At 36.6% G+C, this 15347-nt stretch overlaps 2 protein-coding genes across 8 annotated transcripts in view; one reads left to right on the forward strand and one right to left on the reverse strand.

Moving 5' to 3' along the window:
• Positions 1 to 15347, forward strand: part of LOC125769083 (uncharacterized) — a 447410-nt gene that overhangs the window by 13810 nt on the left and 418253 nt on the right. The gene's annotated exons all lie outside the window — the stretch shown is intronic.
• Positions 859 to 14736, reverse strand: LOC125769223 (uncharacterized). Its single transcript, XM_049437804.1, has 2 exons — positions 12238 to 14736; positions 859 to 1441 (listed from the first exon to the last, which is right to left on the reverse strand). The coding sequence occupies exon 1, from the start codon at positions 13924 to 13926 to the stop codon at positions 12820 to 12822; it is 1107 nt and encodes a 368-aa protein (XP_049293761.1). The 5' UTR covers positions 13927 to 14736; the 3' UTR covers positions 859 to 1441; positions 12238 to 12819.

Here is a 15347-nt window from a genome sequence, read left to right on the forward strand (position 1 = left end):
GGTGTTTGTGCAAAATAGTGTTTATGCTGGTGGAAGAAATGCCCAAAGATACCTCTATCTCACGGTATGTCACATGACGATCTTGTGCAATTAGTTTTCTAACGGCATCAATGTTCTCAGGCACAACGGCCGTTTTTGGACGACCTTCACGAAATTCGTCACTGAGCGAGCTTCGGCCACGACTAAATCCATTATACCAGTTCTTACAGGGTTTCTCAGGCCAGCTCAACACCGAAACAGCACTTTTCAACAACGTGAAATGTGTATTCGAATTTGTATATCCAATTCGAACCCGGTAACTCTTTTCAACATGGTAAAACTAGGTCTCGCATCCATAAAACCATTACTCGGCACTAGGAAATGCGTATTCGGCAGATCTGTCATGCAACCTGTTTAGTTTATGTATTTCGATGCTCCATTGAAATCGATCTGCAGCATTACAAAATTTAACCGTTAATTTAACCGTCATTTGAAAAACAAAATACATATTTATGAATTGGTAGTATTTAGTTAGCTTGTTTATTTATCTTTCGACGTTTCAGTGCTCTTTTAGTTCGTGTGAAGCAAAATTAACACTTTGTTGACGGGTGACGGACATGTCCGTCCTCGCTCAGCCGAACGTTGTTGACGGGTGGACGGACATGTCCGTCCTCGCTTAGCCGATTCTGATTCGGGATGGACTTGTACGTCCTGAATGTTGTTAATGTAATGTAATGTTTCTATGTGTGTGACAGATTTCAAGTAACTAATAACATCGTGCGGCGGGACACGCTATACTCTCCAGCGCCGAAGACAACAAACGTATGCGGTGATACCAACACGTTCTGGCCGAAAATCGCCCGTCAACAAGGTGTTAAGAGCATAATTTGTTTCTTATCCCAAATTTATCTACATTTATTGCATATAATTTTAGGAGGAATTAAGCATATTTTAGGTTTGCTATTGGTATAGTTTATGAAAATTAGTCGTGTCTTGGTCTTGGTAAGATAAAATTTATAAAAATTTTATTTTGTTCCTTGCTTTTTCTTTTAACCACCCTCTTCTAATTCATGTAGCATAAAATAAAGCTTTTTGATATAATTCTGGCTGTTGAATAGTTTCATTTAGATTCACTTTTGGAATTTAGATGTCTCGGGAAATATAAAACATATCGATTCCTTAGGAACTAGGAAAAAAGTGTTGCCAGGAGATCCATTTTACGAGAGGTTTGCGGAAAGCGATTTTTGAAAAGCTTTGCCAGGAGCAGGTCACATAAATAAATAAATATCTAAAGATACCGTCGGATTAAGGATGGGAATCTGATAAGTTGTCAGTAACCGTTCACTGCTTATCCGTATTGCTACCCGTTAGTGATCCGATATTTTAAGTATTTAAAACACCTCCGATAAATACAGTGTCACTATGCCAGATCACACACAACAACCCTTCCACTGGGCGCGTCCTGAGAGGCTACGACCTTTTATTGACCCAATGTTGCCTTTTAAACTTAATATTTACCCTACATTTAAATTCCTCTACATTCCTTTCCCCGGCTTTCCTTCCTCGGCGGTAGACTGCATCTTCAGAATATTCCAAACTTGAACATTGATTATTCCATCGATCAGTCAGGAATGGTGGCGCTTCGATCGATCGACCATTGTCTGCGTGTCTCCTTCTACGGTGGTATCTTTATCAGTACTTTTACCGCTGGAATATTGATGGCTCGATCGATCGTTGCGATGGGCTCATCACTTTGTGGAGCTAATAAACTCAGTGTCGGATCAATCTATGGGCAACAACGAGTAAAAATGTATACGTCTGTTGTTGTGAGATATACAGAAAGATTAATACAGCAGAACATCACTCGTAGATAATTGAAGTAATCGATAAATAAAAAAGTATGATATTATACCTAGTAACAACAATTCGTTTTTTTATTCTGAATAGAAAATTCACAGTAACTTTTAAGTATGTCTAGTACGTATAAAAATACGGCCAGGCCGTTTCTTATCTATAAAAAAACAAGACAATAATTCAGCAACAATGAACAAATTTCTTCTTAATCACAGATCTCTTCTAAATTTAGGCATCGATGAAGGTATGTCCACATATTCCTGATATATCCTTCACAGTCACTCGATGTTACGAGTGAAGCTCCTCTATCAATTGCCTCAATAAGTTCTGCATCGTTGTTCGCGTTTGCCCTTTTCGTAATTTCCTTCCATTTGCTAAATAAATTTTCGATGGGATTAAGAAAAGGCGAATAAGGTGGAAGGTAACGCACTTCATCCCCATCATCCTCAATTGCCTGCCGAATTTCGGAGCATTTATGAAATGCTACGTTGTCCATAACGTAGATGATACGTCCACTGTAGCTTTCAGTTAATTTTTGTTTTAAATCCCTCATAAATTCCAAAAAGGAATCACGATTGACTGATCGTTCTGCTGTTTTATAAAGCTGTATGCCAGACCGATTCATGGCACATATTATTGAGACGTTTCTTGTGCGTATTTGTGAAACGATTTTCACAGCTGGTGTTCCTACTGCCGATCTACCGCGACTTGCTCTCATGCTTACACAAAAACCCACTTCATCAACAAATATCACATTTGTATCAGCGACCTGTCCTGGCAACGCGTAGAAGCGTGAAGCGTACTCCTTACGAATTTCTAGGGTTTGTGGGTTATTTCTGCGCTCGGGTATTTTTTGGATCCATTTTAAGGAGTACCGAAAACTTTTGATTTCCCTGGCAACAGTAGGTTTGCTAACGCGTATCCCGAAATCATCAAAAACTTTGTCGGCTAACTGTTGCAATGTTATTGTGCAATTCTCATCAATCCAGTCCCTTATTTTTTGCCCTATGTCCGGGCTGATCTTTTTTTCTTTATCACCTCCACGTTTTGCAGCTTTAACTTCGAATGTCTTGTCGAATTTCTTAATGATGCTGTAAACTGTTTTTTTTTTTTTATTAAAACAATACAGATTTAGCTTAATACTATGTACCTTAAATTAGATATATCTAGTGAATTTAGTGCAATTGATTTGTTGTTGTTTATGAATTCTATGTATCGAGAAAATATTTTAAGTAGTTTTGATTTCTTTTCTTTTTTCCAGTTTTTTAGTTCTGGTTTAGTAAGTTCGTCGAATGTTGGTAGTATTATGTCTAATTCAATTGCAATTGTTTTCAAATCATTCCATAGTTGTTTTACTCTATAACATTCTATAAATTTATGTTTCAGTGTTTCTGTTTCCCCGCAAGCGTGACATTTATCGTTATCTGCTATTCCTAACTCATATTCTTTTGATTTGGTCTTTATTTTTTCATTAACTAGCATGTAGTAAGTGCTTCTTTCATTTGAGTTCAGGCAGTTGTTGTTAATATTCCTCCAGATAGATTTCCAATTCATGTTAGGATATTTTTGAACTACGTGTGGTATGGGCAAGTATTTCAGGATATTATTGTGTATTTGTTTCGCTGTTAATTTTATGTTTGGTGAAGTTGGAAGGTAAGCAGATTCTTGGACTATTGTGGCTATACATGGATAGTAACTGGGGAGTTTGGAAATACAAGGTGGATTTTCAATATTGTTCAAAAATTTCTCAGTAAATGGCATGTATTTCCTTTCTTTTAAATGCCTGGACGTTAGGAGAGATTTAATCTTTTGGTCGGGAGTTAGCAAATTCAACCCACCGTTCGCTTTGGCTAGAGCTAGTTGTAGTATGCTGACTCTAAGTCCACCTCTTGGCCGCATAAATTGGCCTAACATTGAGGTGAGTTTGGCTATATGATGTTTATTTGGGGTTAAAATTGACCCAAGGTACCATAATTTAGAAGTTAGGAATGTGTTAGCTAATATAGCTCTCTGTGGTAGATTGATATCTCTCATTTTATGCTGCCACACTAAGTGAGCGAATGTTTTGGTAGTGACATCCCAATTCAGTTTAATCATTAGTCTTAGTGAGTTTGTAAACCATACTCCTAGTATTTTAATTTTAAGCTCTGTTGTAATCCAGGCAGTATTAATTATTGTTGCATTATTCACTAAGCCTGTGTCTATCCCCTTGGTCTTTTCTGTGTTCATTTTGGCACCAGATGCTGCACAAAAAGCGTCAAAAGTTTGCTTGATTTTTTCTATTGTGCCTTTTTCTGTAGTAATTATGGAAATATCATCAGCATACGCATTTATAATGTCATGTTGGTTATTGCATATCTCTTCTAATCTTTCAAGAAGAGGATGAAGATATATTGCAAATAAATGCATTGCCATTGGGTCACCCTGACGAACTGATTTTCTAATATGTATTTTTGGTTTTAAACTACCGTTTATGTAGAGTCTTGAATAAGACACAGAGTTGATTTCCCGAATTTTATCTATAAACATTTGATTTATGCCTACGCTAAGCATGCTATTGTACAGGAAATTGTGATCAACTCTATCAAAAGCTTTTGAGAGATCAAAAGATATGAGTTTTCCCGTTTTTTTTAGCTGGTTGATTTCTAATATCTTATCCTTGATAGAAAGGACAGCTTGGAATATGTTTTTTGATCTATTACTGCATTTTTGTGAATTAGTTAATACTGCGTGTTAATCTTGTTTTGAGAACTCTACTAAATATCTTGTAATCGGCATTTGCTAATGTTATTGGTCGTAGAGATTCTATGTTATTTTTTGAGTGTTTTTGTTTTTTTATGAGCACTATTATGCCTTCGGTGAAATCCTCTGGAATGTATTTGTTGTTTGCGTCATTGATTATTAAATTCAATTCCTTATGAATTGTGTCAAAAAAAATTTCGTAAAATTCATTGGGTAGGCCGTCTTTTCCTGGACTTTTGTTAGAGGGTGCTTGTTTTATGACCTCATAAATTTCCTTTGTTGTTATTGCCTCATTTAGTGAGTTGTTTATTTCACAGCTTTCTGGAATTTTTTGTTTGCATGTAAAGATATTGTTATTTGTAATATTATTATCTGTGTCAAAAAGTGATTTGAAGTGATTAAATATGAAGTTTTCTATTTCTGCTTGATTTTCAATTAGGTTATTGTTATTGTCGTATATGCCGACGATATTGGCACGTCTTCTATGCCTTTCATTGATATGAAAAGTTGAAATATTCTCCCCTGCTATATACGTGTTATTTGGCCTAATGTAGTTTTCTGTAAGTTTTCTTTGTAGGGTCAGCATTTTACCTTTGATTTTGTTAATGTTGCTACGTTCATTTTGATTTCCATAATAGTTGTTATATGCGTTATTCAGTTGCTGTTCTAAGCTTTGATATGAGGTGTTATATGCTTTGAAGTATAAACTGTTTTTCCACCTAAAAAAAGATTGGATTTTGGGTTTAGCAAATTTAATCCACCAGTCTATCCAAGTATGATACCATTGTTTTTGTTTTGTCCATTTGATCCAATTACGATGAAATTCAAGTTTTATATCTTCATTGACAGTGTTCTTCCTGAATGCCCATAGTTTTTGTCTTAGGATAGGTTGTCCTGTATCATTTGGAATTCCGAGTCTAATTGTGTAAGCTTTATGATCACTGAAAGATACACTAATGTTGTCAACGCTTCTTAGATTATTTCGTAGGTTTTTTGATATATATACGTAACGCTAGGATTAGTTATTTGTATGTTTCGCTAGATTTAGATATTTGTATTTGTACTATCGCTATAAAATGTAATCGTATAAAATGTAATGTATTCGTGACATATAGCTAGTAAGAATAAAACACTCAGTCGAGTTTTGCACCTAGAAGCGACAGCATCTCTTTCAAGAACTATAACTGGCGCAGCCGAAAGTCGAATTGCTGGTAATAAGCATAAGTCATCTCATCCCGGTTTATACCATCACTGAGCGAATATCAGTTGATTCGCGGAGAGAAGCAGCTGTTCCAGCTAACGTCCCAAACACGCCGTGCTAACGCAAAAGGAAGGAAGACCATCGACCCAAAAAAAAAAAAGAAGCTCTAAGCCTCACGCATCGAGAGAACGCAACACACACCAATCTGGACTGTGCGTGAGTATAGCGTGTAATAGTGAGAATAGAGTGATAATAGAAAAGAACGCAAAACATGGAGCCCAATTGCAACCAAGAAGACCTGCTAAATCACATTCGATTCCTGACGAACTCGCATAATGATCTACTGGAAGAGATGAAACGGTTAAAAGCAAAAGCAGATGACCCCTATTTATCATACAGAACGCCCGATCCAGTTCGTAATCTACCAAATTTTGATGGAAACAAAAGTGAAACGCAAGCGTGGATTGAGGATACTGAAACTGCATTGGCTTTGTTCAAAAATCGTGAAGGATCGCCCATGTATGATCAGTTAGTACGAGCAGTAAAGTGCAAAATCACTGGTCAAGCTAGGGAAGCGGTAATAGCAGCAGGAAACGTGAGCACGTGGCCAGAAATTAAAGACGTGCTAACGAACGCATTTGGCGACAAAAGGGATCTGACCTCACACATACAACAACTGTTTTACGAGCGTCAGGGAAAGAAATCTCTAGCAGAGTACTACAACAGTTTGAAAAAACTCGAAACAAAGATAAGGTCGATTACCGCATCTGCAGACGAATATAAAAATTCAACTACAGCAGTACATCACCTGATTGGTGTAATCACACTCACACGTTTTATAGATGGACTTGAGGGAACGTTATCGTCGTATGTGAGGAGCTGTAAGCCGAACGACCTAGATGAAGCCTATTCGGTATCCATCGAATACACGAATGCTTCCTATCGGAGAAAGCTAGAACAGACTAACACAGAAGAACGTGGGAGAAAAAAGTATGACAACGAAACACCATCAACATCGTATAGTAATCGCAAAAATACGCAAAGCGATAAACCGTGGTCAGATAAGTTTAGGAACAAAAGTTTTCAAGAAAAAAAAACGAATGATGACGTATCAATGCGTACACTCAAATCTAGAATGCAAATTAACAACGCGGAAACCGATGATAAAACGGTCGATAATGAGTCAGATGAATTAAATTTTCACATGGTTTTAGGAGAAAGGTCAGACACTTGAATAATAATAACTTTATTCCATACTTACAAATATTTACTACAAAAGGAATTCTTAAATTCTTGATTGATACAGGTGCTAACAAAAACTATATTTCACCTAAACACGTAAATTTGGAGAATTGCATGAGCGAAGAAAATGTCTTCGTGAGAAGTTTAAAAGAAAGTGGAAAAATTTTGAAATCTGTACAATTTGACATTTTTGGTATAAATAGAAAAATCAAATTCTACGTTTATTCGTTCCATAATTTTTTCGATGGGTTAATAGGCTATGAAACGTTAAGAAACCTCAACGCAGTTCTGGATACTCGTAACAATACGCTGAAAATAGGACGTAAAATATTAGCGCTGCATAAGAAATTTATAGGAAATCCGTCAACAACCTTAAATGCCCTTCAAACGCATTTTTTGACAATAGACACCGTAACTGATGGGGATTTCATTATAGAAGAAGAAAAGTCATACGGTACGTTTTCCATATTACCTGGCATTTACACAAGCAAGGGAAACAAATCAGTTATAGCGTTAAAGAATAACACGGACAAAAATATCGAGATAAATCTAAATGAAATCGAAATAATTGACAATGAGTTCCTGGAAAACGAAGGACCTAAGGTAAAAATTAACAAGAACTTCGAACTAAAGGACGACTCCCTTGCTGAGTTTGAACTCAAGGCAATTACAAATTTATTGCGAGATATTCCAGAAGTTTTATATTTCGATGATGATAAGCTATCATTCACTCATAAGATTAAACATAGAATCAGAACAGTTGATAACATTCCGATTCACACTAAATCATACAAATATCCTAAGATATTTGAATCTGAGGTACAAGATCAAGTGAAGAAAATGCTTAGAGAAGGTATAATTCGTGAATCCATATCTCCATACACTTCTCCGGTTTGGATTGTACCGAAGAAAGAAGATTCAATGGGTTTGAAAAAGTATCGTTTAGTCATAGATTATCGGAAACTGAACGAAAAAACCATTTCGGATAAATACCCCATACCGGATATCACTGAAATCTTGGACAGGCTAGGGAGAGCTTCTTACTTCTCTACAATAGACCTTGTAGCAGGCTTCCATCAAGTACAATTAGATGAGGACGACATAGAAAAGACTGCATTTGCTGTAAGCTCAGGGAAGTATGAGTTCACAAGGATGCCTTTTGGACTCAAAAACGCACCGTCTACTTTCCAAAGAGTGATGGATACTGTTTTAAGGGAACACATAGGATTATGTTGCCTCGTCTATATGGACGACATCATCATATTCTCTAGCTCTTTCCAAGAACACGTAAAAGACATAAGGAGCATTTTACAAAAACTGAAAGATGCTAGATTGAAAATAAACATAGAGAAATGCAATTTTTTCAGGAAGGAGGTGCAGTTTTTAGGCCATACAGTCACTAAAGAAGGTGTGAAACCTAACGTAGATAAAATTGGAGTGGTACAAAACTGGCCGATACCAAAAAATCCAAAAGAACTAAAGCAATTTCTTGGAACATTAGGATACTACAGACGATTTATTCTAGACTTTGCCAAGCTTATTAGACCACTAACAATATTACTTCGCAAAGATAATGAATTCATCTTTACTCCCGATAAAGTAAGATGCTTCGAGAAATGTAAATCTTTGCTAGCCATGGATCCGATTTTGGCATACCCAGACTTCAGTAAAACATTTATTTTAACAACAGACGCAAGTGATTTCGCAATCGGCGCTGTACTGTCACAGGGAACCGTAGGGAAGGATCGTCCTATCGCCTATGCATCCAGGACCTTAAACAGAACCGAGGAAAATTATTGTACAACAGAAAAAGAGTTGTTAGCTATAGTCTGGGCCGTGAAATATTTTCGACCGTATTTATACGGAAGAAAATTTACATTAATAACGGACCACCAACCTCTTATATATTCTATGACTAGTGCAAATCAGAAAATAATAAGATGGAAATTGGTGCTAACCGAATTTGATTTTGACATAGTATACAAGCCAGGAAAAGAGAATATCGTGGCAGATGCTCTATCTCGAATTAAACCCAATGAAATCGAAGCGAGCAAGGACGAAATTAATACTAATAATACTATTCACTCGGCAGATACCAGTGATGACCATTACATACGAACAACGGAAAAACCAACGAATACGTTTAAAACGCAAATTATTCTGAATATTGGCAATGAAAGCGAATCACATGAAGAAGTGTTCCCTACGTACCACAGATTTATGATATTTAAGCGGAACTATTCAGAAAAACAAATTATAACTATATTTCGTGAAAAGATTAATACAAAAGGAACTAACTGCATTCATGCACCCAAAGAAATCATACAAACTATACAAGAAACATATCGGAAATATTTTTGTCAGTATAAAACGTTTAAACTGGTTTATTCCCCGTTGTTGGTGACAGATGTGAAAAGAACGGAAGACCAGGACAAATTAATTAGGGAAACTCACGAGCGCGCGCATAGGGGAATAAAAGAAAATGTAGCACAGTTACTTGAATCATATTTCTTCCCAAACATGGAAAAAAAAGTAAGAATTGTAGTTAATAACTGTGCAATCTGTAAACGATGCAAGTATGATCGAAACCCACTGCAGCTGATAAAGAAAACAGTTTGCGTAGAAAAACCATTCGAAAAAATTCATATTGATATTTTCTTTATGAAGGGAAGAAAAATGTTGACAATCGTTGATGCTTTCTCCAAATTTGCGAACGTAATCCCCTTAGAAACACGAACTATCATTGACCTTAAGAAATCTATTACAGAGCACATAAGAATTTTTGGAAGACCTAACACTATAGTATGCGATCAGGAACCGGCATTTATTTCAATAGAATTTACAGGATTCCTACAAGATTTGAATATTGAGGTCCACCATGCCAGCTGTAGTAATTCAAATGGAATTGTAGAACGATTTCATTCGACACTGATAGAACTGTACAGAACTATGAACTCTACTAATAGCGAACTAGATTTCAATGACAAAATAAATATCATAGTCGATATTTATAACAATACTATACACTCGGCTACAGGGAAGAAACCGAGAGCGATTGTATTTAATTTAGAGGGAGTAACAAACACGGAAGAAATCTACCAAAAATTTAAAGAACTACAATCAAATGTTAAAATTAAACTTGACAAACAAAATAAGAAAACTGAAGGAGCAAACCAAAATTTAACAGAACCTCCTGCGTTAACTGAAGGTCAAGCTGTTTACGTGAAGGTTAACCAACGAATTACTAAAGACAAGGAACCTTATAAAACATCTAAAGTAAATAAGAACAACGACTTAACTTTTGTAGATAATTATAACATAAAAATCCATAAATCTAGGCTCAAGAAATAAATACGTAAAATATGACCAAATATGTAGGGAAAACCGGAAAATTAAACCCAAGCGAGGACGCTTGACTCTATGAAGGGAGACGTAACGCTAGGATTAGTTATTTGTATGTTTCGCTAGATTTAGATATTTGTATTTGTACTATCGCTATAAAATGTAATCGTATAAAATGTAATGTATTCGTGACATATAGCTAGTAAGAATAAAACACTCAGTCGAGTTTTGCACCTAGAAGCGACAGCATCTCTTTCAAGAACTATAACTTATATATCCTATCTATGCGAGAGGCTGAGTTGTGTGTGAAATAAGTGTATTCTGTTGTGGTTTTTAAAAGATCCCAGCTATCATCCATTTTAAGGTGCTGCATCGCATTTTTTAAAGCTAAGCTGTAGTTTGAAACTCCAGTAGCATCCTTTTTTTGAATAATGCAGTTGAAATCACCGGCAATAATTAGATATTCGTGTGGTTTTCTTAGATAATATGCTAGGGTGTGCCTGAAGAAATATTCTCTATTTTGCTTTTGTTGTGTACCAGATGGAGCATAAATGTTAACTATTTTGAATTTGTCGTTAATACACAGTGTGATTAATCTGCTGTCAATGCTCTTTTCTATATTAGAATATTTTAATCCATCACGTATGGCTATAGCTGTCCCTCTTTTATGGTGATCGATGTTTGTGATCGTATTGTAATTTTTAATGTGTAGATTATTCTCGTATACTTCTTGCATGCATACTATATCTGCATCCGTCCTGTTAATTGTGGACTGTAAGCTTTCTATCTTTGTTTTACTTGATAGGTTGTTTAGATTTATCGACAATATTCTCAAGCTGGTATTGTTCATGTTAGTGTGTGTAGTGGGAAGCGTCATTGGGACGCGTTTTTCCTACCTCTGTGAGCGTTATCGCTTTTGTTTAGATAGCGTGTTCTGCCTCTCTTTGACTCGATCGCCACAGCATCAGTAATAAGCCTCTCTGCTTGTCTCTTAGCCGATGTCGATCTTTCTCTTTCGTTGGTCTGCTTATCGTTTTGTTTTGCCGGACTCGTGCTCTTTAGTGGATTCGCTTTTGCACCTGGAGTATCCGTTTGTACCCGCTTTGGAGATTCCACTTGTAAGCTTGATGTATGATTTGTTGGTGTTGGTTCTTTGGCCGTGATCGTTGCGTATGATGGTTTAAGTCGATCGTTCACCGTGGCTTTTTGCCCAATCAGACGTTTGTTTTGATTGCATGTCATTCCATGGTGTACATGGAGCTCACAGTAACGACAAGTTGGTTTTTGTCCTCGATGTGTTGCAAGTGAGGTTTCCCCGTTGATTTGGACAAACGAGGGAATCGGTTTTGATGTTATTATTCGCACGAAGCGATATCCGTTTGGCAGCCCAGCAAATGGACTTGCTTCTCCCCATGTACTTTCGGATACATTTAGCACTTTTCCATAATAAGAAAAGAAATTGACAATATTGTTGTCAGTGGTTCTACCGGAAATGTCGTGCAATTTAACAAGCACGGACCCATCATCCATTGCGATGGGAATAGCATACTCCTGTCCTTGGCAAAGCATCGTGTGCTTTCCATCGTTGTTTTCGACGATCTTTAGAGCCACGCTCTCGTCCTTTAAATCTATAAAGGCGTTGATGCTGCTTGTACGCAGATGTATGCGTACAACTTGTTCTTTTGTTAGTTGCAATTTAGATGTGATGAAATCCATCACATCTTTAACGGGTGGCTTTACTGGTAGATGTGAGAAATCTACTCTCAGAGTAGCTTCTCTCTTCTCCATGTTGTCACTGTATATTTTTCACTCCTGATTTACGTCCGTTCACTTCGAGCTCTAGAACCAAACTGGGGCGCGTCCTGAGAGGCTACGACCTTTTATTGACCCAATGTTGCCTTTTAAACTTAATATTTACCCTACATTTAAATTCCTCTACATTCCTTTCCCCGGCTTTCCTTCCTCGGCGGTAGACTGCATCTTCAGAATATTCCAAACTTGAACATTGATTATTCCATCGATCAGTCAGGAATGGTGGCGCTTCGATCGATCGACCATTGTCTGCGTGTCTCCTTCTACGGTGGTATCTTTATCAGTACTTTTACCGCTGGAATATTGATGGCTCGATCGATCGTTGCGATGGGCTCATCACTTTGTGGAGCTAATAAACTCAGTGTCGGATCAATCTATGGGCAACAACGAGTAAAAATGTATACGTCTGTTGTTGTGAGATATACAGAAAGATTAATACAGCAGAACATCACTCGTAGATAATTGAAGTAATCGATAAATAAAAAAGTATGATATTATACCTAGTAACAACAATTCGTTTTTTTATTCTGAATAGAAAATTCACAGTAACTTTTAAGTATGTCTAGTACGTATAAAAATACGGCCAGGCCGTTTCTTATCTATAAAAAAACAAGACAATAATTCAGCAACAATGAACAAATTTCTTCTTAATCACAGATCTCTTCTAAATTTAGGCATCGATGAAGGTATGTCCACATATTCCTGATATATCCTTCACAGTCACTCGATGTTACGAGTGAAGCTCCTCTATCAATTGCCTCAATAAGTTCTGCATCGTTGTTCGCGTTTGCCCTTTTCGTAATTTCCTTCCATTTGCTAAATAAATTTTCGATGGGATTAAGAAAAGGCGAATAAGGTGGAAGGTAACGCACTTCATCCCCATCATCCTCAATTGCCTGCCGAATTTCGGAGCATTTATGAAATGCTACGTTGTCCATAACGTAGATGATACGTCCACTGTAGCTTTCAGTTAATTTTTGTTTTAAATCCCTCATAAATTCCAAAAAGGAATCACGATTGACTGATCGTTCTGCTGTTTTATAAAGCTGTATGCCAGACCGATTCATGGCACATATTATTGAGACGTTTCTTGTGCGTATTTGTGAAACGATTTTCACAGCTGGTGTTCCTACTGCCGATCTACCGCGACTTGCTCTCATGCTTACACAAAAACCCACTTCATCAACAAATATCACATTTGTATCAGCGACCTGTCCTGGCAACGCGTAGAAGCGTGAAGCGTACTCCTTACGAATTTCTAGGGTTTGTGGGTTATTTCTGCGCTCGGGTATTTTTTGGATCCATTTTAAGGAGTAGCGAAAACTTTTGATTTCCCTGGCAACAGTAGGTTTGCTAACGCGTATCCCGAAATCATCAAAAACTTTGTCGGCTAACTGTTGCAATGTTATTGTGCAATTCTCATCAATCCAGTCCCTTATTTTTTGCCCTATGTCCGGGCTGATCTTTTTTTCTTTATCACCTCCACGTTTTGCAGCTTTAACTTCGAATGTCTTGTCGAATTTCTTAATGATGCTGTAAACTGTTGACCGGTTTATATTCAGCATTCTGGCAGCTATATCGGCAGCAGAACATCCCTTCTGATGAGCATTGATAACTCTTTCGCGATCAATATTGCTGGTCGTTCGTAACTTCCTTTTTTGTGTTGTTGAAGAATCCATCACTGCTTCAGTTTCAAGCTCCATATCGGTGTCGTGATCATTGTTTTGTTCCAAATTTTCGCCTGGTTCACTCATTTTAGATAGACTACACTTTTAGACTACTTTACGTATCACGCTACTTGTTGTTTGCCTCTCTTCTAATGGAAAGGTTTTTTCTATGTAAAAGGTGTTGTTGTCCAAACCCAAATTAGCGTTTACATTTTCAAATTGAATACTTTAACCATGTATAGAAGTAATTTATGAAGCAAAACAACTGTTTTCGCTTGAAAAAAACAATCAGCAGTGTAAGAAATAAAATTCGAAATTTACGTAAAGTAGTTGCATATGTAGTTAATATGTTTTCTTTATTAAATTCAAAAAAAAAATCGAATTTCAAAACAATCGTTAGTTTTACAAATTATACAACGCATTACATATATTTATTTTCAAAACAAACCAAACAATAATAAATTAGATTATTTTTTCATATACTCGTATATGTGTGGTTTGTCAGCTTATTTTGGAAATAATTAAATTTTAAAACTTATGATATTCATTTGATTATATCAAATGAAATGGTACGGATGATGATAGTATCGAAATAGGCAGTATAAACATTCAGTCAGCGACGTATTTGTCAAGTACGCATTTCCTAGTGCCGAGTAATGGTTTTATGGATGCGAGACCTAGTTTTACCATGTTGAAAAGAGTTACCGGGTTCGAATTGGATATACAAATTGGAATACACATTTCACGTTGTTGAAAAGTGCTGTTACGGTGTTGAGCTGGCCTGAGAAACCCTGTAACAGTCGTATAGAATGGTGCTTTATCGCCATACAAAAATTTGAGTTCATCAAAACAGTCTTGCCTAGATAGTGCCCGTCGAAAGTTGTGAAAAATGATCGCACGAAAATGTTCACGGGTCAACTCCATTCTTTTGCCAAACGGATTTTTTTCAAGTCAATGTAATCATCACAAATGATGGTCGTACGTCAAAACGTTGTGAGTGTGATTACGCTCCAAAATGTCAAACTTTCGAATAAAAATGTCAGATTCGATCAGGCCACCCTTCTTGTGGCCTAGGCCAGAAATATATGTTGTACCCCTCGTAAGTAGAATAAAAATGTTTTCAGTTAAAAAAAACTTAAAAACTACAAACAACAACTAATTAGAAATAAATATATTGTATACAACTCACCTGTGCTAAAACACTTTATTACTGCACGCTGGAAATGTCTAAGTTCAAATTTCGTAACGACTGCTTCGATACTACTAAATGAATTCTAAATTTTTATCTCCTTATATACTAAATTCGCTTCCTAGCCACTAGCTCTTTTTCATCGGATTATGATTTCATGACCATATATGGTCATTCAAATGCTACCAATTTCTCGTGTGACGCGCTGCAATTCTGCGGGAGAGTGTCGAATACCAAAATACACTTACCGAGACTATGCAACCACCACAATAATTACAAAAATACAAGAAAATCATAACAACAAACCCACAGAACAATC

Source organism: Anopheles funestus, chromosome X, assembly GCF_943734845.2.
Source record: "Anopheles funestus chromosome X, idAnoFuneDA-416_04, whole genome shotgun sequence".
Classification (NCBI taxonomy): domain Eukaryota; kingdom Metazoa; phylum Arthropoda; class Insecta; order Diptera; family Culicidae; genus Anopheles; species Anopheles funestus.

Coding starts and splice junctions, on each gene's coding strand:
- LOC125769223 (XM_049437804.1), bottom strand. CDS start 13,926: ATGAGTGAACCAGGCGAAAATTTGGAACAAAACAATGATCACGACACC.